We start from the raw sequence: 19928 nt of genomic DNA on the forward strand, positions 1-19928 counted from the left end.
GATGTAGAGAGAGTGTCAAAGTGGGATTTCCTCAAAGCTGTTGCATTTCAAACGGCAAAACCTGCCACCGAGCAGCCAAGAAAAAATTTGGGTTAGGGCAATGTCGGCGCTCATCTGAGGTCATGCACTGATGACACTTTTTTTTTTTATTTAAAATAATTTGAGCAGTTGAGCCTTTCCAGTCGTTTTATTCTTTCTTTTTTCTTCGCTTAGTCAATATGACTGACTACCTTGGAATATTATGGATCGTTTGGGTTATCATCATCATCATAGCTATTCTATTAGCTATTAGGCGTGCTCGACGAGCCATCGGCAGTACGTTCACCTCGACTGCTGAAAAATTGTCTTCGTTTGACTAAACTCCTTTCCTTTCCAGATAGAAACGCATCGCCAGCAGCGGCTTATACAGTATATTCGTCTCCAGGCTCTTATCCTCCGCGCTATGTCGTTGGAAATGACTCGACAGAGCAACCAAACCCATTGTCCTCCATGTACTATGGGGCTCCATACCCCCAGCCACCACTTCGAAACAATGCAACTCCTTCGTCCTCCGCATACCAAAAGCCAGACAGCAGCTCGGTGATCGATATACCTCCTCCGTCATATCAGGAGCATTCGAAGGATCTGAGACTGCCTAAACCTGTTTAAACGCTCCATATGCAATGTGCCATTTTTCTACAATCTTGTTCAACTAGTCCGGCCAAAAACGAAGCATATGCAACTACCCCCCCCTATCTCATGTAAATCCCACCAGTAACATTTAACAACCTTGTAATACCTATCTTTGTATATTTTCTTGAATTGTTACAATATATTATTTTTCGGAACCCCATTAATGCATTCTCGGCCAGCCAGCGAGGTTAATCATCCTGACTAGAAGGCGATCTGTATAATCGGAATTTCGTATGCAAAAGACCAGGAAAGAGGCTATTCGTTTTGCCTTTGTACCTCTGTATTCATAAATACATGAAATATGCATTTCATGTAATTAGAATTCCTCGTCACTGCACTGTATAAATAGCCCCGCGCACCTTAACCTACGGCTGCATGCACACTGACTAAAGTTTGTTAAGCGAAGGTGCTCAAGACACAGTAGCACCTAATCATGGGTAAAAGGCAGTAGGCGGTGATTCGGTGGCAAACATGACGTACGAATTTTTTTGCCAAGGAAAACCGACGCTTATTTCAGATACAGCGCTGTCCTGCTACGAAACTCTAAAGAGATGCTTGAGCAGCTTGTGGAATAAACATAGAGCCATCTAATTGTACCTTTTGCATTCCATGGTTTGATCTTGCCCACTGCCGAGATCTCATTGGTTTAATTACGAGAGGGTTTTGTTTCAGTATGAGCTAATGACTCTGATTGTTCCATTTTCTCAGATCAAAGTAGTAGCAAACGGGATGTAGAAAGCAAAGATTCTATAGATCAACGCTTTATGATTTGTTTATTCCCTGCTTTTTTCTTGTTGCAGCGTATGTAAGGATAATGTCCCACAAAAAAGAGGTTTAAAAAAGCTTAAATATTCAAGATGAGCTGCTAAATACAATGTCATTTTTAGCGCAAATGATATTATGGCAAAGGTTAATTAAAGAATCGAAAAAATGGAATATTTTTTTTTTGAGTAATCATTAGAAAGTTGCATGTTGGTAAGAAGTTTCATTAATGTATTCTCTGTAGTTAGGTACCGAGAAGTCATTCTTGTGATGGAGGAATTTTATTTTATAAACAACTGTAATCTGTAAGTTACGAGAGTAAGAAATTAAAAAAAGTATGCGAAAAAGATTAAGCGTATACTGATTGCAGTGTATTGTCTACGGTAGGCATCACTCGCCAAGAATACCTAAAAAATGCACTTGCTTTCATTGCGCATGGATGCCGAAAAAGCGCCTGAAATTGCGTTCGAAGGAGTCCGAACCAAATACAACAGCCTGAAAAATCGCTCATGTCGGCCGGAAGGCTTCCTCTGATATCTAAAAAGAAAACTCTCATTTTCAGAACGTTGAAAAATAGAAGCAAATGCAGTCGAAACCAGATTTGTTGTATTTCCTCTTAATGACTGCAGGGAGAAAAAATGCAAAAAAATGCGCTCCCGGGAAGGCTCGAACTTCCAACCTCCTGATTAACAGTCAGACGCGCTAGCCAATTGCGCCACGGAAGCGATTTCTGAAATTTGAAATTCTATATTTAACAAGTCACGAGTTACAAAAGTTGAACCCATAAAAAGATCACTCATGTAAATGTGTCAAAAGGCATATTTGTTCGTATTGAGATTAAAAATTTCACTCTGTGTTTTTGAAATATATATCTTCTAATTTATAGCGTGATATAATGTAAATATTAAAAATGTACTGGCATTGGTTAATTATTGGATTCGGTTGGTGGAATAACCTGTGTATGACTTTGAGAGCGGCTGCAATGAAAAGGAACAATATTTATAACAATCTGGTGGTATAACTGAAAATTTCTCTCATTAAAATGTATATATTGGAGTCTAAATCCTAATAATGGGTTCAAAGTGAGTCCATCACTTACAGCTAGTAGCCTATATTTATATCCCAAACGTATACGACTAAGAGAGAGCCATCTGGAAAAGCCACGCAGGAAAAAATCATGACAAGAAGAAATCGAGGCATGCTTGTGGTTTAGACCACTGTTATGTGTCTATTTTAATGCGCCTCATATGTGTTAATAGAACCATCATCACCAGAAACTCTCGGGCCAGGACAGAATGTGTACCTTTAATGTTTTTCTAAGCCTGCTTATGTATCTTCATATTATCATGAGGAAAACATAATGATCTCACAGTATAAACACTGGCCAAGGTTACTGGCATCATATGGTTTGAGCATTCACCACATTTGCAGATATTGTCCAGCGCAATATCGTCTCTGCAGCTTATATTTCTCGAAACATGCATGCGATGTCAAGTAGTTATTGCTCGATGCTGCTTGGCGTTGCAGCGCTATAGTAAGCTATTTCTACAAGCCAATACATCTGCGTTCAGCCATACAATGCATTAAATTATGAAGCATCTCATAAATACAATCGTACAGATTGTATCACAGGCTTCGGTACAATCTGCTATATACATGCTATACCGCCACACTTGAATGAAATCAAATGTCATTGTAGATAAACAATAACATTGAAACTAAAGCCTTTTGAAAGATGAGCTTTCAGAATAACGTTGAAAATGGTACAATTGTATAGTCATGAATAAACGATGCATGTATGTAGAGCAGATCAAATATCTGAGAAAGCTACTAATTGATGCTTATATGATACTTTTACTAGATAATTAATATGGGAGGAGTAGGCCACTCACTGGGATGTCCAACCACAATCGATCTTCTGTTCACTACCGGTAATACACTGAGCAGCATCCGAGCAAAGAAAGGCGCAAAGCTCCGCTACTTCGTTTGGCTCTAGGAGTCGACGAATAACACAGTTGGAAGGCAGCATGACCTTCTCGATGACTTCGCTTTCTGGTATGCCTCGAATGATGGCTTGATCAGCAATTTGCTTTTCAACCAACGGTGTTCTTACGTAGGATGGGCAGATACAGTTTGCCGTAACGCCATGTGGACCGCCTTCGACTGCCGTTGATTTAGTCAGACCGACAAGAGCATGTTTGAACATGACATATGCAACCTTTGCAGGAGAAGCAACAAGGGAATGGATGGAGCCTATGTTGACAATGCGACCTATGTGGAGACGCGCGGTTAATAAAAGAAACTGAACATGTTTAAATTGTGGATATATCGATATAAAACTTTACCCCACTTGGCTTCGTACATGGATGGCAAGAAAGCTTGAGTGAGCAAAAATGGAGCCACCAGCATAAGCTCATTCATAAGCCTGAATCTCTCTTCAGGGAAGCTTTCGATTGGTGATACAGTCTGAATACCTGCGCAATTGACCAAAATATGGACCTAAACTAATGTCAGTACGCAAAGTCAAGTATACCACAATGCTTATAAGGACGTCTATTTACAGTGCCTAACGTCTTCAAGACCGTCTGCGCGAATTGCTTGGTTTCTTCTCCTTGTGACATATCCGTCTCTATGAAAATGGCTTTACTTGAGCTTCCTTCTTCAGTGCTACCCATAAGTTCTTGCACAACAGCGTGCCCTCTTTCAACATTGACATCCGAAATGACTACAGTGCATCCCAATGAGAACAACTTTCTTGCGCATGCTTCTCCGATGCCCGATGCACCTCCAGTCACCACGGCATTTCGTCCGGCCAAAGTCGGTCTTGGTTCAATTGGGATCATGTGGGAAAAAGGAGGTGTAGAACCGAGGACCGTGGAATTTAGCGGGCTTTCCATTTACACCGACTATACTCTTTGAAAAATCATCCATTTCACTTATTTAACAACTTCCTTTAGCTTACCAGGACCAGTTATAATAACTGCGCGGTCCTTATTAGACAGTGTCTCACCAGATCATGTCTTACATTCAGACCATATCAGGGAGCTGATTCTTACCGTGCAGTTAAAATTGGAGGTCCATACCTAAGCATTATTGACAAAAGAATAGAGTCATTACGGTTAAAGGCTAGATATTCTTTTTACAAAAGGTGTAGTTGAGATTATAGAGAAGTAATAGGTTAAAGAAAGCGAGATCGAGGGGCAAGCAATGTGGAGCCAGCCGGGATTAAAAACGTGACTTTTTATCTCCAAAGCATGAAACTTCAGTTCTGCTTTCCATGTCATTACACACTGAAGTGCAATCACCTGTTCGACCAAAAGTGCCAAATGATGTTGAAGGAGGCAATTTGATCAGGAAAGAATCTCGACCGGCGACGGTAAAGTCAAGTGAGCCTCAGTTGACCATCCTTCGCATCAAACGCAAGCGAAATGAAGAGCCTTTGGAAGCTTTATGTAAGGATCTGTAATCAGCAAAAATAATCAGAAGCAAGAAAAAAAGACTGACCTTTTCCTCTAGTGGTTCAGCAAGAAGCTGAGCGCCAGAACAACCGAGGTCAAAGGAAAATACGCAAGAATGCTGAACTCAACGACAAGGGTAAGTGTTATACAGCAAACTTCGAAATATCAATCAGAGTATTTATCAGATTGAAGACGGCGAAGTACCTGTTGTACCCCGACTGTTCAGGTTAGCGGAAACGGTTGGAGAACAATCGTTCAAGAACATCATCGAAGCCAGAAAGCTGAAAGAGAGGATATCCCGAAGAATACAACCTGGAAGTCGACCAATGACACCTGATGTGGAAAGTCGAAAAGAGCAACGCGCAGAAAAACAACAGGTAATATAAGGTGCTTTTAGATCATTTGCGTGAGCAATGTCTTACACAAGATGGATTCCAAAAGGTGGATGCCAGAACTGCACGATATAGAGTCATTCAACAAAACCGGCGCAAGAAGGAACAGCCTGCAGGACCTCCACAGTATGTTTACTATTGCCTGCATTTGCACTGCTAGTCAAGGATGCCCTAACTCAATTCTTTCAACAGAGTTGAAAGCGCAGCCGATAAGATGTCGGCCGATTTGTTCCAACTTTATGATGCTGTCAAAGAAAAGGATTCAAACGCCAAGTAAGTGACATGGTATAGATAAACTTTTTTGTGATCTATTGCTCATTACCGCTTTCACACAAAAGCATATTATTAGAGAACGAGACAGAAGACGATACTGTTATGTGTAACTTCATTTCTATGGTGAAAGAATATCTTACAGGTACGATGATCATCATTTAGCATCATTATTATATCGCTGGTAAATTACTGATCCTCAAATGGCACGTACAGTGGAGGAGCGTGACGAAGAGGCGAAAAAGTTCTCACAAACTCCCGTCGACGACGACGACGGATATGTATATGATGTGTACTATCGTGATGACACTGCCGTAAAATCCGCATTTCCGTCCCATAATATCGGAGCTCTGTAAGTTTAAGGTGTCATTACTCATTCATTGCTATACATGTTCAACGTAGTTAACTTTTCATTTAGTATCTGGGCTGATGAGGAGCTTGAACTCATGAATGATGATTCGGACGATAGTGATGTCGGGGACTCAGAGGATGAAGACTCCAATGGTATGTACACATAAAAAATTTATTCATGAACATTAAAATTAGTTTGCTTATTTAACATCCTCTGTAGCCGAAGACTTTTATCAGAACGATTACCCCGAAGAAGAGGATTATGATGATGTCTTGGATGATGAATATGGTAGGGTTTCATAGCATAAATCCTGTGACAACTTAACAGGAGTTCCAAATGCTCAACGTACTTGTGTCTAGCCTCCTCAGAACAGCTTTCCAGCGACGATGACTATGGCTATTGAACCCTCCAACTCGAGCGGAGATGGTCACCGTAAATGTGAACGAGATCAAATGAGCACATCATGGCGTTCTTAAAAGGTAGAGTGCTTCACCAAACTCCTCGTCCGTAAGTTGAACTTGCGGTATTATCTTCAGTCTCTCTGCTAGATTTGCCGCAAGTAGGTGCTCGCACTGCAAAACCCAAAAAATAAGGAAAATGAAAAAATGTATCAGATTTAATATTGCATTCCTTCTACTTCTCAATAATGTACATGTAAAACATAAAAGCAACGCATTTACCATAGTTATTTCAGACTTATATACCACTTTGCTACTGAATATTTCGCAAGTGCAATACGGTCTTTTCAGAAAGCATCGAGTAGGACATTTGGGTGCGTGAATAACGTTCGGATCTGGGGCTGATATCTCTGCGATGGTGATAAAGCTTCGCTGGGCAGGACACACCACCTTTTTAACTACAGTTTTCGAAAGGGCACAATCATAAGCATGCGTGATGGAAGCTTGATCTTTTCTTTACCAACTCATTCAGAACCTACCTGCTTGTCTGTCAATGAGATTCAGTGCCGATAAGAACGACGCGCCGAAAAGTGCGTATAATTGCCGATTATGTGCATCGTCAACTAAAGACAAACTAGTCAATTCATGTCACCTGTGAGACTTCGAGCTAGATTCTTCTTACTTTCACCAGTTTCCTCGATTTCGGCTAGAATAGAATTAGTCAGAGCTATTGCATCATGGTGGACAAAAGACATTGTGACTTGCAGGCGGGTTGGGCAGAGTCCGCATTTTTGATACCGCTGCCAAAGAACCGCTGCGGTGTCCCTGTTTCCTAGAGCTCTCTTAGCGAATGCCGACGCCTCCGATTCCACCAGCTCCAACGTTTAGGAGCGCTCCTAACATAGCGCCTCCTCCGTCTTTCTCTTCAGCTCCAACTGTAGAAGGTAGGTGCATTCGTGCTGTCTCTAGTTGCGTTATAGCCGTTTACTCACAAGGTGTACAGACAAGCCTCGATCGCCTAAAGAATCCGAGCATAGATCTAGGAAAGAGCGATCGCACAAGGAACGAAGACGATCCCCAAGCTCTCGTCATTCCCGGAAACGATCACGATCGCCCGACAGATCATCGCACAGCAAGCGATCTCGACAAAGCGAAGTAAGGGTTGCTGGTACTAAACTCTATATGCTTTAACCACATAATTTCTAACAAATACACATCAACAGCCGGAAAGAGGGAAGGAAAAAGATAGAGGGAAGCATGGCAAATCCTCCAGTTCGTATGTAGATGGCGGCAGTATCTTTTACATTGATAAAAAAGGCGACAAAGATGCGTTTTTTTACGGGGAATCCAATAGGTACGACATACCGTCATATCGACGATCCGGAGGTATTAGCAGTTCAATCTCAAGAAGACGTTAGTTAAAGTGATGTGAAACTGACAGGTCGACGTTGCAGGCGGTAGAGTGTTAGGAATGCCTCGATGGCTAAAAATTGACCATGCCAGTGCGAAGGCTGGCAAAGTGCTTGTGATGGTTGATACCAGGAAAGAGAAGGTAGTTATCATGTTATTATTTAAATGCACGGAAGTTAACAAACACTAATTTCAATTTGTAATAGCGCGTACAGCGGTACATGGATTCCAAGTATACGTGGATGGAGACCGACAAAGCATTCAAGCGGTGAGTGCCTTTAAGAAGTATATCAATGTCAACGTACCAGCAGCTAATGAAGGAAGCAGAGTTAACCTCAATCCCGAGAGTATAAACCACACCATGGCTGGAGATTCGGTAGACTATATAACCTTGGATGAAGAAATCAAGCTGACTGAAGAACCTAAGGCTACCAATGCAACCGATGCAGTTGAAGCTGACCCTAACGAAGTCGATTACCGATCTATCGAAACACCTAAGAAACCTCAGGATGTCGTTGAGGTGAAGGAGGAACAGGAGGAAAGCATAGGCGAGAGCTTTGAAGAGTATGTTAAACGCCGAACCATAGAACTCAATCGTCAGTTAGACAAGGTAACGACTGGATACAATGTATAAGCGCCTTTTTTCCTTGTCAGTTTAGAGACTGACGACAAATCTAACTTACAGGAACCAAATAATGCCAAGCTTTGGCTCAGTTTCATAGCTTTTCAAGATACTGCCAGTGCTGGATTAAACTCAGCAGCAGGACGAGGCACTACTGCCAAAAGCAAGGCCACCAAAGCAAGTATAGCGGAAGTGAAACTCAGTATATTTGAAAAGGCATTACAAAAAAATCCTGGCTGTGAAGAACTATTGCTACCATATATGCGTTGTGCATCTGAGATTTGGGAGTAGGTATCAAACGTAAAAAGGGAAACTATCTACAACGTTGTGTTTTAACGACTATCTTGCATCCAGTACCAAAACGATCCTGACCAAGTGGGATAGTGTGCTTGGAGAGAATACCAATTCCATATCGTTATGGACGGAATACGTGAATTTTCGGCAGACCAGCTTTTCGAGTTTCACCTTCCAGCAGTGTTTGCAAGTGTTTGAGGAGTGCTTGAGCGGATTACGCAACATCGTACGAAGATTGGAGAACGATAAATCTCGAGACACGTATGCAGGTAAGTTATATTGGAAGATATAATAGAAAAGGATCAATGAAAGGAAAGGAATTCACTAACAAGGAAACGATAGAGCGAGAAGATGCGGAATCTATCATGATATACATATTTTTGCGATGCTGCTTATTTCTGAAGCAATCAGGTTAGTTCAAATTATGGTTAAATTACTTACATCTCACTGCACTTTCCACCCCACCACCAACAGCCTTCTAACAAACAACTTGCAGGATACATTGAACGTGCATTTGGATGCTTCCAGGCCATCATGGAGATAAACCTGTTCCCTCCTCGGATATTTACCATGCAGAATCTCCAGATTACTTTCAGTGAGATGCTCATGGAATTTGAGATGTTCTGGGACAGTGAGATACCACGATTCGGAGAACAGGTACCGTCATCTGCACGTTATCCTTTGCGAAAAATTGATCATCGGTATTCATTTCCTTTTACGATAGGGTGCCAAAGGGTGGCAAGATTTCTACCGAGCCAAAAGCAGTAAGTTGGATGATGCCAATCGAGATATTTCATGCAAAGCTTATACTCTAATTAATTCAAATGAGTACATTTTTCATCAGATGGAGAATCACCATCGGATATTCCAAAAGGTTATTCTGTAGAGAACGACGATACAGGAGTAGGATTTGATGAATGGGTTAGCATTGAAAAGAAAAAGGACTACAACCGACGCACACCTCTACGAATCAACAGTACGTGAAGTAGGAGTCATGGCTAAAAATATATATTGATCTACTGACACCCCCACGTTTCACAGATACTCAAGCACAAGACATCGACGAAGATCCTTACGTTATCGTCATGTTCGATGATATACGACCTTTGATGTTCCAGCTGAAGACGCGGCAAAATCTTCAACACCTCATGTACACATTTTTCACCTTCCTCAATTTACCCTACATTCCACCACAAATCTCAACCAATACGCCATTTACCACCGACACATTTACTCATAATCACCTGGCTGGTCCAGTCCTTTCACAAAAGTTTTGGCCACCAACGTCACATGACACTGGACGTTTATTGACATACATCGATGGCATAGCCATGGAACCAGAGAGACAAACAGGCTCACCGACTCCCTTTGGAGTCCCTAGCTGCTCGTTTCCCATAGGTGTGGATGAACTCTTTGCCAAACACGATCAATGGTTTTCATGTACTCCACAGTACCGTTTAGATAGTCAAGTGGATATAAACTTTGTCCGGTAAGCCATTGATACAATCAACCTCGTAAGTGAGTTATTCAACCTTCACTAACAACACATGTCTGTTCTGTGCCACAGAAACGCCTTTGATCAGCTTTTGGCTATTTCCGATGATCAACATCTTCGACTGTGCTATTTGTCGTTTAATTCATCCGTGAATATTAAATGGTAAGAGTGAATCGCACGTGTTGACTTAGCCGATGTACACACACGTCCAAGCTAAATATCTCATCATCAAATTGTAGGGGAGCGAAACTGGCTAAAAGTCTTCTGAAAGACGATAGAAATAACCTCATTTTGTGGAACGCTTATGCGCAACATGAAAAGAGTCACAACAACATTACGGAGGTAAGTGACCTTGGGGGAATTTTTTACTTTCCAGTGATAATAGACGAGATACTAATACGGTGTCATTGACTAGGCCCGAAAAGTGTACCATACTGCACTTTCCATGTTAAATGGCCTTAATGCTGCTGAACGAGCCAATGCTCCTTTGCTATTTCGTATGCTGGCAGAGTTAGAGTTCGATCTAGACCGCTTGGAGGTGGCACTCAACATTTTACTCAGTATGGCTGAAGACGTCCCTAGGCGTGAGTACTGTTCCCCCCCCCCAAAAAAAAAGTGGCCCATGTTGCTAAATTAAGCACTGCTAACACTCGTTTTTAGTTGATGATGAGAGTGTACCAAGTACTACTCAAGTGTTGAAAGCAAGAAACGTAAGTGGCATCGTCTACCTATCCTGACTGAAGCGAACGTGTATGCATTAACCGCCTTTTTTGCACTGACATAGTTTTTCGCGCAAAAAATATCATACCTGACGACGCTGGCCGTCACGGAACATGATTATCACAACGCCTATCAATATTTTGTTTGCCAAGGGCTGTTTGAATATCTCACACAGGGCGTTGAAGCGGCGTGTGAAGTGTTTGAAAGCCTCTGGAAATACTATACAGACCGGGGAGTCGAGCGGTCCATCGACAATGAAATGCTACTCGTGGCGTACGGAAGAATGCTTTATCGCCACAGCTCGAAACGCGGCGGGTACAAACCATCGGTCATGCGTGATATGCTTACGCGTAGTTTAGAATTATTCCCAAATAATACTATCCTGCTGTCGCTGTTTATGTGGAACGAAGCCAGAACCAAGATAGAGAATCGAGTCAGGCAGCATCTCAACCAAGCCATTGAACGGTAAGTGAATGTCGATATTTTTCAAAGAAGGTTACAGATTTACTGAGCCGAACCGACTTGACACCAGCGATCCGAATTATGTTTTATGGGAGTTTGCCATCTATAGTGAGCTTCATCATCATGTGCCTTACAATCCCAACATGGTGCGCTCCCTGTTTGAAAGGGCAGTTGAATGTCCTAGGTAAGTCCCCATCAACTGACCTCGTGCGGTGGAGTTCACTAGAATGGGGGACCTACTCTAATCGTGTGTTTGCTATGATGATCAGGACCCGGAGCTCCATTGCATTATGGAAGATTTATATTGAGTACGAACTTCGGGAGGGAAACCATGATCGAGCCAAAGTGGTATTCTATCGCGCTATTCGAGAGTGTCCTTGGGCTAAAGGTATGGACGTCATTTGCAGATCATTTCTTGACTTGGGGGGTTGTGTCGGCAGCTCCAATCTTGTAAAGTCTAAAAAAAATAATCCTGATCATCGTTTACAGATCTGTACTTGATGGCTTTTGACGTATTATACCATGAAATGAACGAACAGGAACTGCACCAAATATTAAGTTCGATGATGGAGAAGGAACTGCGCATTCGCACGGCTGCAGAAGCGTTTATGGACATGGAAGATTGAAGGTTCCTAAACTGCCAAAAGAGCTTTGTTTTAAAAAACACGCACACACCATGCCTTCCAAATGTGGCGCCTTTCTCCGTGTGTTAACTTTTCTGGTCACGGACATGAGCTCACTAACAATATAATAAATGGCTCCATTCTCTTCTCAACTCGTCATGTCTCTCATTCACTTGGTCTCATCATGGCTCTTCATGCTTGGATGCCATTGACCGATAATGCCAAAAGTGAAAATGATGCATTTTTTAATAGTCCCAGTCCTCCTTCGGCTGTACACCTTGCTCTGGCAGGCTTTCGCGGTTCTTCCGCACCGCCTGTGCTGTATCGAGCTTCCAAGCCAAGCACCTTTTCATATTTTCGATCAGGCAAAGTACGACCGGCTTCGTCTTTTGCAGAAAGTGGCCCTCACAGTCAAAGGACTTGGAAGTCAGACCACGAAACTCATTTGTTTGTTGGAAAAAAATACCGTCATACCCCAGCATCATCTGAGTATGATAGTTTGGTTCCAACATCTGGACGATCGAGTATGGACACGATAACAAAAGAGTTATCCATTGGACAGCCGTATCGCTACTCTTCCCAAAGGACTTCTTCCCAACTCTCGGTGGATGGGAAAAAGGCGTCTCAGCGCTATAGTGTAACCATCCAGCATGCATCCGAAGACGAAAAAACTTACATCAGCTTCAGAGAAACCAGACCAAGCGATGCCGAACATCTAAGTCCGTATGCTGCTCACCCGTCACACGAAGTATCCAGGCCATGGTCATTTCCATACTTTCTACCCATGCCCCTGAAGCGCGTGCTCACCCGACACACTTGGACAGACTGTGATGATCCACAGTCAATGGAGGAAGAATACAGCCAGTATTCGACCACCCCGAGATCAACCGATTATCAACCATTTCTGAGGGATAGCCCTGATATTCAGCAGCACCGAGGTTTAGCCCTAGAAATTTGGAAAAGCTTTTCAACTGAAACGTCGTCAGTTCCAAGTTCCATGCGGATCGGTACTGGCATGCATCGCAGGCTTCCCACAGTGTCCTCATTATCAGTCAGCGAAGCATCCTGTCCAATTGCTCAAGCCACGAGAAATATCATATCTTCACAGCGACAAATGATTGACATCGATGCCATTGAAAAGGGTTACTCATATAATTCAACCCCGCCAGAGGATGCGTTTTGGAGCATACAGACAATACTGTTTCTCTTTGGCTTTCTGGCTTTCCCGTGCTGGTGGATAGGAGCCTTTGCTCCTTCGGATCCAGATGTCCTTAAAGCGTACAACGTCAGCTCCGTTCAATATAACCACGATCCCATCCACTACGGCTCAACTACCCGACACTTACCACCCTCCCCTAGCATTGTAATTAGACCTATCCACCAACAGCGTGTTACCGCTAAATCAACCATGAAGCAAAACTTTCAGCAGCTTAATAGAGTCATGACTGGAGTGAGCATGGTTGTCGGCCTGCTAGTCGCTGGCTTGCTCATATGGTACAAGCTGGACATTGATAAATAGTGCAGAGAATCTAGTGTGAAATATTATCATTGTAATTAGAGAATAAATGTATTTAGTAGCCATTGAAGAATACCTTTGAGAGGTCTATTCTTCAAATGAGCACACCTCACTTCAGTGTGTATACTTTGAACGTCTTTGCAACAGATCGGAATGTCACCTGATCGTGAGGATTTCAGGTTATATTAATAGCCGACTACCCCATGGTTTATAAAAGATATTTTCGACAGGACAAGTCCGTCAAAGACTTGCTTATTAACCTTATGTTGAGACTTGCTAGTGTAGCGCGCACAGCTGCCTTGCAGCCAGTATGTGATTTCAGTGTTCATTCATGGCTAGCGCTTTCATTGTCCCTAACGGTTTCTTACTCATCAGCGCCATATGATTCAACGATCGTTTGCATCAGCGTCGAACAAGATCAAAATCGTAGAGGTTGGACCCAGAGACGGTCTTCAGAATGAAAAGCAAATCATCCCGTCCGAAGTTAAGATAGAACTCATCAACAAGCTCTCCAACGTTGGATTGACGGCTATTGAGGCCACTAGCTTTGTTAGCCCAAAATGGGTCCCTCAAGTAAAGAAAGACACAGTTCATGCTTGATTTTGGCCCATCGTCGCGCTAAACACAACTTTTCTAGATGGCTGATGCCCGCGAAGTCTTGACATCGATCACTCAAAAGCCCAACATCTCATATCCTGTTTTAGCTCCCAACCTCAAGGGATTGGAAGCAGCCATCGATGCTGGTGCCAAGGAAGTGGCTATTTTCTGCGCAGCAAGCGAGACTTTCAACAAGAAAAACACCAATTGTACTTTGGAGGAGTCTCTGGAGCGTGTAAAGGCTATCATGGATGTAGCTCGTGAAAAGGACGTACAGATTCGAGGATACATCTCGTGTGTTGTTGGTTGTCCATATGAAGGTCCAGTATCACCCAAAATCGTCGCCGATATCTCCAAACGTCTTCTTGATATGGGATGCTATGAAATTAGTTTAGGCGATACTATTGGTGTGGGAACTCCCGGCGCTATTGCGAAAATGCTGGACGAGGTTCTCAAGGTTGCGCCAGCCGATAAATTCGCTGTTCATACCCACGATACCTATGGTCAGGCGCTGGCCAACATTCTGTGCTCTTTGGACTACGGTATTCGAACATTCGACTCATCCATCGCTGGTCTTGGAGGATGCCCTTATGCCCCTGGAGCCAAGGGTAATGTCGCCACTGAAGATGTGGTCTATATGTTGCATGGATCGGGGTACGATACCGGTATCGATCTTAAGGAATTGATTCATATTGGCGACTGGATTAGCCAGAAGCTCGGTCGTCCAACTGGTTCAAGAGCTGGCTCTGCCTTAATGCTTGCTGCACGTCGTCAACAGCAGGAAAAGGCGAAGTTGTAGCTGTTGTTGAATGGAAAAGTAATAAAATGAGCAAAAAGCATAAATTTTTACACTGCCCCTTTTTTTCTTTACTTTGGTCAGCTCTTCGCTAACTTTCTCACAATGCCTGGAGATAATGCATCCCAGCCATTGCTGGCTTCTCCAAGGAAGTCAACCAAAACGCGCTCCAAGATTACCCTCATTTCCGCTGCTGTGGTATTTTTGGCCACATCTCTTTATCTCGCCTCCCTGACCCCTTCAGTCAGCCAAACTGCTATTTTCCCAACCGCAACCGATAGCCATGATATTGGGTCCGTTCAAAGCCCCGGTATCTCGGAAAGGACATTAGAGCACGGTATTCAACAATGCAGTGCTATTGAAGCTCGCAAAACAGCCGGCAAGGCATCCTCGAGACGAGAAAAGAACCCCAGAGCTGTTCCCAATACCCCTCCCTTGCTGATTCGAAACGGATATATCTGGACGGGCAATTCGTACCTCGATGGATACGATATCTTGGTCGACCATGGCCTCATTCAGAAAGTCGAAAAAAATATCGAAACCCTGCCTGAATACGATATCATTGACGCCAAGTCGCGCGTCATCACCCCGGGTATAGTTGATATGCATTCGCACATCGGCGTCGAGTCTCTCCCCATGTTGGAAGCCACGACCGACGGCAATGAGGGAACCAACCCTAACACTCCCTACGTATGTACCCCATAACATCCTGTTAAATCAATTCGTACCCTATCTACAACGTCCTTTCCTTAGGTCCGTGCTCTCGAAGCTTTCAATCCCAGTGATCCCGCATTAGGTATCGTTATGAGCGGAGGTGTTACTACCAGCTTAGCTCTGCCTGGATCTGGAAATCTCATGGGCGGTGAAGCGCTTGCTATCAAGTTAAGGCCAGTGTCGACTCTTTCAGTGGAAGATATGCAAGTCTCAGCTGGAGCAGATGAAAGCGAAGAGAAGATTTGGCGATACATGAAGATGGCCTGTGGCGAGAATCCCAAATGGTCCTATGGCTATGCCGAAGGCGCTATGCCACTCACACGTAAGCTATCCGACTTGCCAGTGTTAAATATAGGGCTGAACATTGATGTTGTTGTTGCTAGGAATGGGAGAAGGATACTTGTTCCGAAAATGGTTCAACAATGCTAGCAAGCTGAAGAATCAGCAAGACGACTGGTGCGAAGCTGCCGAACGCCTCAATTCATCCTCTCACCATCATCAAAAGACTCGTCTTTCTACTCCCTTCCCAGAGGACCTGGAACTAGAGAGCCTGGTAGCTCTCTTGCGCGGAGATACAAAGCTCAACATTCACTGTTATGAACCGCATGATCTTGAGGCGATGGTACGCCATTCGCTTGAATATGATTTCGAGATCACCGCCTTCCACCATGCTTTGAAAGCTTGGAAGGTTCCTGAAGTCATCAAGCGAGCGAAAGGAAATATTACCATTGCAACCTTTTCCGGTAAGCTATATGTTTCTTTTGATATGCTGTTCAATAGTGCCTTTTTCATATTTATCACTGAATCCATCATTCTATTCATCTCATAGATATGTGGGGCTACAAGTTTGAAGCTATGGACGGCAATGTTCGAGCAGCTCAGATTTTAGGTGAAGCAGGCATTCCCGTCGCTTTCAAAAGCGATCACCCCGTCCTCACTGCTGTAAGTTTGGCCAACTGTCACCTTCACGCTATGCGTATCGTTTCTGAAGCATATTTTACTTTATCATAAACAGCAAGATCTTGTGCACGAGGCTGCTAAGGCATACCATTACGGACTTGAAGAACACAAGGCATTACAGTCTGTTACTACTATCCCAGCGTCTGCCATGGGTCTTTCGCACCGCATCGGAAGGTATGTATACTGCGAAAAAATAGATAAAGAAACGCCATCCATTCAGCGTCTAACCGCAGATTCTTAGCATTGCACCTGGAATGGATGCAGATATTGTTATCTGGGAACGACATCCACTTCGACTTGGAGCTCGTCCTGATCATGTTATTGTTGACGGTATCAAGCAACAATTCAACAGCACATTTGATATTCCTCAAAATGTACTCTCTTCTCTCCTGAACAATGGCTCACCTAGCCAGTCTGAGAAAGATGCTCGTAAAGATCGTGCTCCTATTGTCAATGGCGAGAGCTTGAAGCTTGAAGATCATGGCTCCAAAAATCCGGTTACATTTACCGAAGCATGCAGCCCCAATACAGACAGCTTTGTTCTACGTAACATTGGAAAACTGTTTTTGGCCAAAAATACCGTTTACGATAACACAAAGGCTATTCGTAAGGAGGATGAGCTCTATGTTATTGTGGAGAATGGCACCATCATATGCTCTGGTGCAGGATGTGGTCGAGACAAGATCGATTGGCCTAACAAGAGCGCTGTTTTTGATCTCAATGGCGGTTATGTTCTTCCGGTACGTGCATTCCCCAAGATCGGGTGGATTTTCTTTCCTTCACATGGTTACTTTACTAATCTTTCTTCATGACAGGGATTGATTTCAACTGGTGCTCGAATTGGTCTCGTTGAAATGATCAGTGAGCCCAGCACACATGATGGCTTTGCTGATAACAAGTTGAACGATCCTGATCTGCACAAGACCATCACAAGGGCCGTTGATGGACTCAAGTTCGGAACAGAGCATCTTGAAAAGCCATATAGAGCGGGTAGCTTATAACATCACTTGGATTATGCTTCATCCACATTCCAATTCTGACCTTGATATTGCTGTTTGATGCAGGTGTTCTTCATTCCATCACACAGCCGCTTGTGATGGGAGATAAGGTGGTCGCTGGTGTATCTGTAGCCTTCAAGATTGGAGCTGAGAATACCGGTAAGTAAATTGGCACACTGATAGCACTTGGTTGCAGAGTATTGACTTGCCTATTCTTGCTGTTGAAAGTACTGGATGCAGACGACATCATCATCAAGGAGGAAGCAGCATTGCACTTTGTGCTTACCATTGTTCCTGAACCGGCCAAGTCTGAGCAAATTGCTGGAATACGACGTTTGCTCGTGTCCAACCTTGATAAGGACACCAATGATAACGTGTTTGCGCGTGCAGCGAAAGGACAACTCCCTGTGGTGATTCAAACGGACGACAAGGATGAGATTGCTCAAATCATCAAGATGAAGCAACATATCAAAAGCTTGCATGGTGGAAGCCTTGTTCGATTTGTTATTCTAGGCGGCGCAGAAGCTTGGCTAGTGGCCGATCATCTTGCTGCTGCGCAAATCCCTGTCATTCTAGCTCCTCCAAGATGCCGACCTGCTTTCTGGGGCCAACGACACTGCCTTAGCGGTAAGCCTATGCAAGATGCTACTGGCCTGGATGTTTTGGTGGCCAAGGGCGTGCTTGTTGGTGTAGCTAGTCTGGATGCTGATGACGGCTACGTTAGGAACTTGATTTGGGACGCAGGTATGTTTCATGTTTTGCATTGGCCTCCTGGACCTTTTGAACCGTTCACGCCGTAAAGCTATGTCAGATCACTCATTCTCTTTGATTTTTTTTTTAGGTTGGAACCTCGCTACCAACAATAACTTGACTGATGCAGATGCTGTAGGCTTCGTCAGCTGGAACTTGGCAGAAATCTTTGGATTGCATCACTCAAATGGCTCTCCCGTTGGTATCCTCGCTGCCGGCCAACCTGCAGAACTCGTAGCTTACGATGGAAATCCTTTTGAATTCGGCACGCAAGTTCAGCTGGTGGCTGGAGGTGGACGTCGTGGAGTCAGCTGTCTCGATGGTGTTCGGCAGACATAAATGTGGTGCAACGGACCAGTCTCTTTCATTTTTAAATGTCTTGCTATTCACTGCTTAAGAAAGCAAAGTATGCTTTCACTGTGTCAATAAATACCTGGCGTCTAGAAATATTCACCATCATGGCGGCATGCAAACCCATCGAATTTAATAACACTGTGCGCGAATGCTTTATCAGGAAGAACAATAGTATGGCGTAGAGAGGAAAAAAAGGTAATAGGAAAATAAATGCATTGAATTCGACCCGTACAAAGATTGTTCATATACTAGCAGGAAAAAAATATGTATCATGTTATACTTGGAATTCTTCGTCATCGTCGCCGTTGGGGTTCATCCTATAAGGCTTTCTTCGAATTTCATCAACATCGTATAGAGCATACCAGTTGACGTCCTTCAAAGCACCTTCTTGACCCTTTGTCCAAAATTCTAAACAGTTGCTCCAGCAGCCAAAATCGAATGCGTTGACAGAAGCTTGGTTTCCAGGGCTGCCTCTTTGCCGACGTCCACCTCGTTGTCTTCGAAGCGATCGAACACCAGCAAACATTTGTACACAAGGAATAGCGGACAGACCGCCGCCGCCTCTATGATGATGATGACCGGCATGGTCGGGCTCTGGTTCTCCACTGGCGGCAAAATCACCGAATCCGTTAGGTCCCACATCAGGTCCATCCGATCCAGCAACGCCTCCTCCAGCTCCAGCTGCTATCTTGGCCACAAGTCCCGCATCTTTACCGTTCATGTAAGAGTACCGATGGGCATTTGCACTTTCGTTGGTAGTGGTGGCCACTGATATTTGATAGGCTTGGACAACCAAAAGGCAGGAGGACCAGCTAAGATGTATGCTAGCCCAAACAGCTAACGCCATGGTCCAAGTGTCGTAGGCAAAGTAGCTACAAGCAGTTTCACCTAGGAAACATGTGGTCTCTGGTTCAAGTGGTATTATGGGTGCGTAAACATTGAAATCTACAAACAAGAATGCGTGTGAATAAAACGAATGGACAGGTACATCAAGTTAAAAGACCGTTGGACATTTACATTCAAGAGCCAAGAGCTCAAAGGCAACAATGGCAATAATCATATTGGCCAAAAATATCATGAAAGGTCTATGGTTCTTAACGCCAATGCAATTAAAGATCCATGGGCAGTGGCTACAACATGGCGTTAGATATAGGCGCTGTCAACCCACCAAAAAACACACGAACATGCTTACTGGTCAAACCGAGCAACACATCGATTGCACATCTTGCAGTGCTTGGATCTAAGTGGCTTTTTAATCTACATCCCGGAAGATGCCGGTTAGTGGTATACTCCTACCGTTGTTGAGGTAACAA

At 43.7% G+C, this 19928-nt stretch overlaps 10 protein-coding genes and 1 non-coding gene across 11 annotated transcripts; 7 read left to right on the plus strand and 4 right to left on the minus strand.

The window, feature by feature from the left end:
- Window positions 1-206: 206 nt before the first annotated feature.
- On the plus strand, window positions 207-858 carry K450DRAFT_247616 (uncharacterized protein). Its single transcript, XM_051590094.1, has 2 exons — window positions 207-315; window positions 377-858. The coding sequence occupies exons 1-2, from the start codon at window positions 219-221 to the stop codon at window positions 646-648; spliced, it is 369 nt and encodes a 122-aa protein (XP_051443385.1). The 5' UTR covers window positions 207-218; the 3' UTR covers window positions 649-858.
- A 1227-nt stretch (window positions 859-2085) lies between these two features.
- K450DRAFT_t69 lies at window positions 2086-2159 on the minus strand. The gene has a single exon. It is a non-coding gene; the product is annotated as a tRNA-Asn (tRNA).
- Window positions 2160-3322: 1163 nt separating this feature from the next.
- On the minus strand, window positions 3323-4277 carry K450DRAFT_272987 (uncharacterized protein; the record flags this gene model as incomplete). Its single annotated transcript, XM_051593070.1, has 3 exons — window positions 3323-3705; window positions 3780-3933; window positions 3996-4277. 3 exons carry the CDS (start codon window positions 4275-4277, stop codon window positions 3323-3325), a joined length of 819 nt encoding a protein of 272 aa, XP_051443386.1.
- Window positions 4278-4701: 424 nt separating this feature from the next.
- On the plus strand, window positions 4702-6058 carry K450DRAFT_247620 (uncharacterized protein). Its single transcript, XM_051590095.1, has 7 exons — window positions 4702-4886; window positions 4951-5028; window positions 5085-5269; window positions 5334-5410; window positions 5477-5557; window positions 5623-5699; window positions 5771-6058. Exons 1-7 carry the CDS (start codon window positions 4712-4714, stop codon window positions 5908-5910), a joined length of 813 nt encoding a protein of 270 aa, XP_051443387.1. The 5' UTR covers window positions 4702-4711; the 3' UTR covers window positions 5911-6058.
- On the minus strand, window positions 6044-7248 carry K450DRAFT_247627 (uncharacterized protein). Its single transcript, XM_051590096.1, has 4 exons — window positions 6987-7248; window positions 6844-6927; window positions 6587-6762; window positions 6044-6478 (listed from the first exon to the last, which is right to left on the minus strand). The coding sequence occupies exons 1-4, from the start codon at window positions 7057-7059 to the stop codon at window positions 6368-6370; spliced, it is 444 nt and encodes a 147-aa protein (XP_051443388.1). The 5' UTR covers window positions 7060-7248; the 3' UTR covers window positions 6044-6367.
- Window positions 7155-7588, plus strand: K450DRAFT_200403 (uncharacterized protein; the record flags this gene model as incomplete). The annotated part of the gene is made up of 3 exons (XM_051584631.1): window positions 7155-7248; window positions 7285-7459; window positions 7528-7588. 3 exons carry the CDS (start codon window positions 7155-7157, stop codon window positions 7586-7588), a joined length of 330 nt encoding a protein of 109 aa, XP_051443389.1.
- K450DRAFT_247634 (uncharacterized protein) lies at window positions 7361-12054 on the plus strand. Its single transcript, XM_051590097.1, has 20 exons — window positions 7361-7459; window positions 7528-7658; window positions 7759-7856; window positions 7921-7982; window positions 8042-8324; window positions 8400-8623; window positions 8691-8899; window positions 8973-9041; window positions 9127-9287; window positions 9355-9394; window positions 9475-9606; window positions 9672-10119; window positions 10198-10287; window positions 10365-10467; window positions 10541-10709; window positions 10786-10835; window positions 10910-11310; window positions 11378-11491; window positions 11577-11695; window positions 11797-12054. The coding sequence occupies exons 2-20, from the start codon at window positions 7589-7591 to the stop codon at window positions 11931-11933; spliced, it is 2979 nt and encodes a 992-aa protein (XP_051443390.1). The 5' UTR covers window positions 7361-7459; window positions 7528-7588; the 3' UTR covers window positions 11934-12054.
- K450DRAFT_247647 (uncharacterized protein) lies at window positions 11605-13558 on the plus strand. Its single transcript, XM_051590098.1, has 2 exons — window positions 11605-11695; window positions 11797-13558. Exon 2 carries the CDS (start codon window positions 11995-11997, stop codon window positions 13447-13449), a length of 1455 nt encoding a protein of 484 aa, XP_051443391.1. The 5' UTR covers window positions 11605-11695; window positions 11797-11994; the 3' UTR covers window positions 13450-13558.
- A 148-nt stretch (window positions 13559-13706) lies between these two features.
- Window positions 13707-14904, plus strand: K450DRAFT_247650 (uncharacterized protein). Its single transcript, XM_051590099.1, has 2 exons — window positions 13707-14019; window positions 14084-14904. The coding sequence occupies exons 1-2, from the start codon at window positions 13828-13830 to the stop codon at window positions 14840-14842; spliced, it is 951 nt and encodes a 316-aa protein (XP_051443392.1). The 5' UTR covers window positions 13707-13827; the 3' UTR covers window positions 14843-14904.
- A 1-nt stretch (window position 14905) lies between these two features.
- Window positions 14906-18745, plus strand: K450DRAFT_247657 (uncharacterized protein). The gene is made up of 10 exons (XM_051590100.1): window positions 14906-15529; window positions 15593-15875; window positions 15937-16296; window positions 16383-16495; window positions 16569-16687; window positions 16755-17253; window positions 17329-17503; window positions 17578-17670; window positions 17740-18255; window positions 18353-18745. The coding sequence occupies exons 1-10, from the start codon at window positions 14945-14947 to the stop codon at window positions 18598-18600; spliced, it is 2991 nt and encodes a 996-aa protein (XP_051443393.1). The 5' UTR covers window positions 14906-14944; the 3' UTR covers window positions 18601-18745.
- On the minus strand, window positions 18491-19576 carry K450DRAFT_247667 (uncharacterized protein). The gene has a single exon (XM_051590101.1). The coding sequence runs from the start codon at window positions 19460-19462 to the stop codon at window positions 18890-18892; it is 573 nt and encodes a 190-aa protein (XP_051443394.1). The 5' UTR covers window positions 19463-19576; the 3' UTR covers window positions 18491-18889.
- Window positions 19577-19928: the final 352 nt, after the last annotated feature.

Source organism: Umbelopsis ramanniana (genome assembly GCF_025399195.1).
Source record: "Umbelopsis ramanniana AG unplaced genomic scaffold K450scaffold_39, whole genome shotgun sequence".
Taxonomy (NCBI): Eukaryota; Fungi; Mucoromycota; class Umbelopsidomycetes; order Umbelopsidales; family Umbelopsidaceae; genus Umbelopsis; species Umbelopsis ramanniana.

Excerpts from the sequence above, each read along its gene's own strand:
- K450DRAFT_247627 (XM_051590096.1), bottom strand. The coding sequence starts at position 7,059 with ATGTCTTTTGTCCACCATGATGCAATAGCTCTGACTAATTCTATTCTA. Across the intron at positions 6,928-6,986 it reads AATCGAGGAAACTGGTGAAA|TTGACGATGCACATAATCGG; the intron begins GTAAGAAGAATC and ends GTTTGTCTTTAG. Across the intron at positions 6,479-6,586 it reads ATAAGTCTGAAATAACTATG|TGCGAGCACCTACTTGCGGC; the intron begins GTAAATGCGTTG and ends TGGGTTTTGCAG.
- K450DRAFT_247650 (XM_051590099.1), top strand. The coding sequence starts at position 13,828 with ATGATTCAACGATCGTTTGCATCAGCGTCGAACAAGATCAAAATCGTA. Across the intron at positions 14,020-14,083 it reads GCCCAAAATGGGTCCCTCAA|ATGGCTGATGCCCGCGAAGT; the intron begins GTAAAGAAAGAC and ends CAACTTTTCTAG.
- K450DRAFT_247616 (XM_051590094.1), top strand. The coding sequence starts at position 219 with ATGACTGACTACCTTGGAATATTATGGATCGTTTGGGTTATCATCATC. Across the intron at positions 316-376 it reads TGCTCGACGAGCCATCGGCA|ATAGAAACGCATCGCCAGCA; the intron begins GTACGTTCACCT and ends TTTCCTTTCCAG.
- K450DRAFT_247634 (XM_051590097.1), top strand. The coding sequence starts at position 7,589 with ATGGCGGCAGTATCTTTTACATTGATAAAAAAGGCGACAAAGATGCGT. Across the intron at positions 7,857-7,920 it reads TTGATACCAGGAAAGAGAAG|CGCGTACAGCGGTACATGGA; the intron begins GTAGTTATCATG and ends AATTTGTAATAG. Across the intron at positions 11,492-11,576 it reads AGGGCAGTTGAATGTCCTAG|GACCCGGAGCTCCATTGCAT; the intron begins GTAAGTCCCCAT and ends TATGATGATCAG.
- K450DRAFT_247667 (XM_051590101.1), bottom strand. The coding sequence starts at position 19,462 with ATGGCGTTAGCTGTTTGGGCTAGCATACATCTTAGCTGGTCCTCCTGC.
- K450DRAFT_247620 (XM_051590095.1), top strand. The coding sequence starts at position 4,712 with ATGTCATTACACACTGAAGTGCAATCACCTGTTCGACCAAAAGTGCCA. Across the intron at positions 5,411-5,476 it reads CAGCCTGCAGGACCTCCACA|AGTTGAAAGCGCAGCCGATA; the intron begins GTATGTTTACTA and ends TTCTTTCAACAG. Across the intron at positions 5,700-5,770 it reads GGTGAAAGAATATCTTACAG|TGGAGGAGCGTGACGAAGAG; the intron begins GTACGATGATCA and ends TGGCACGTACAG.
- K450DRAFT_247647 (XM_051590098.1), top strand. The coding sequence starts at position 11,995 with ATGTGGCGCCTTTCTCCGTGTGTTAACTTTTCTGGTCACGGACATGAG.
- K450DRAFT_247657 (XM_051590100.1), top strand. The coding sequence starts at position 14,945 with ATGCCTGGAGATAATGCATCCCAGCCATTGCTGGCTTCTCCAAGGAAG. Across the intron at positions 15,876-15,936 it reads AGGCGCTATGCCACTCACAC|GAATGGGAGAAGGATACTTG; the intron begins GTAAGCTATCCG and ends TGTTGTTGCTAG. Across the intron at positions 17,671-17,739 it reads GATTGGAGCTGAGAATACCG|TACTGGATGCAGACGACATC; the intron begins GTAAGTAAATTG and ends TGCTGTTGAAAG.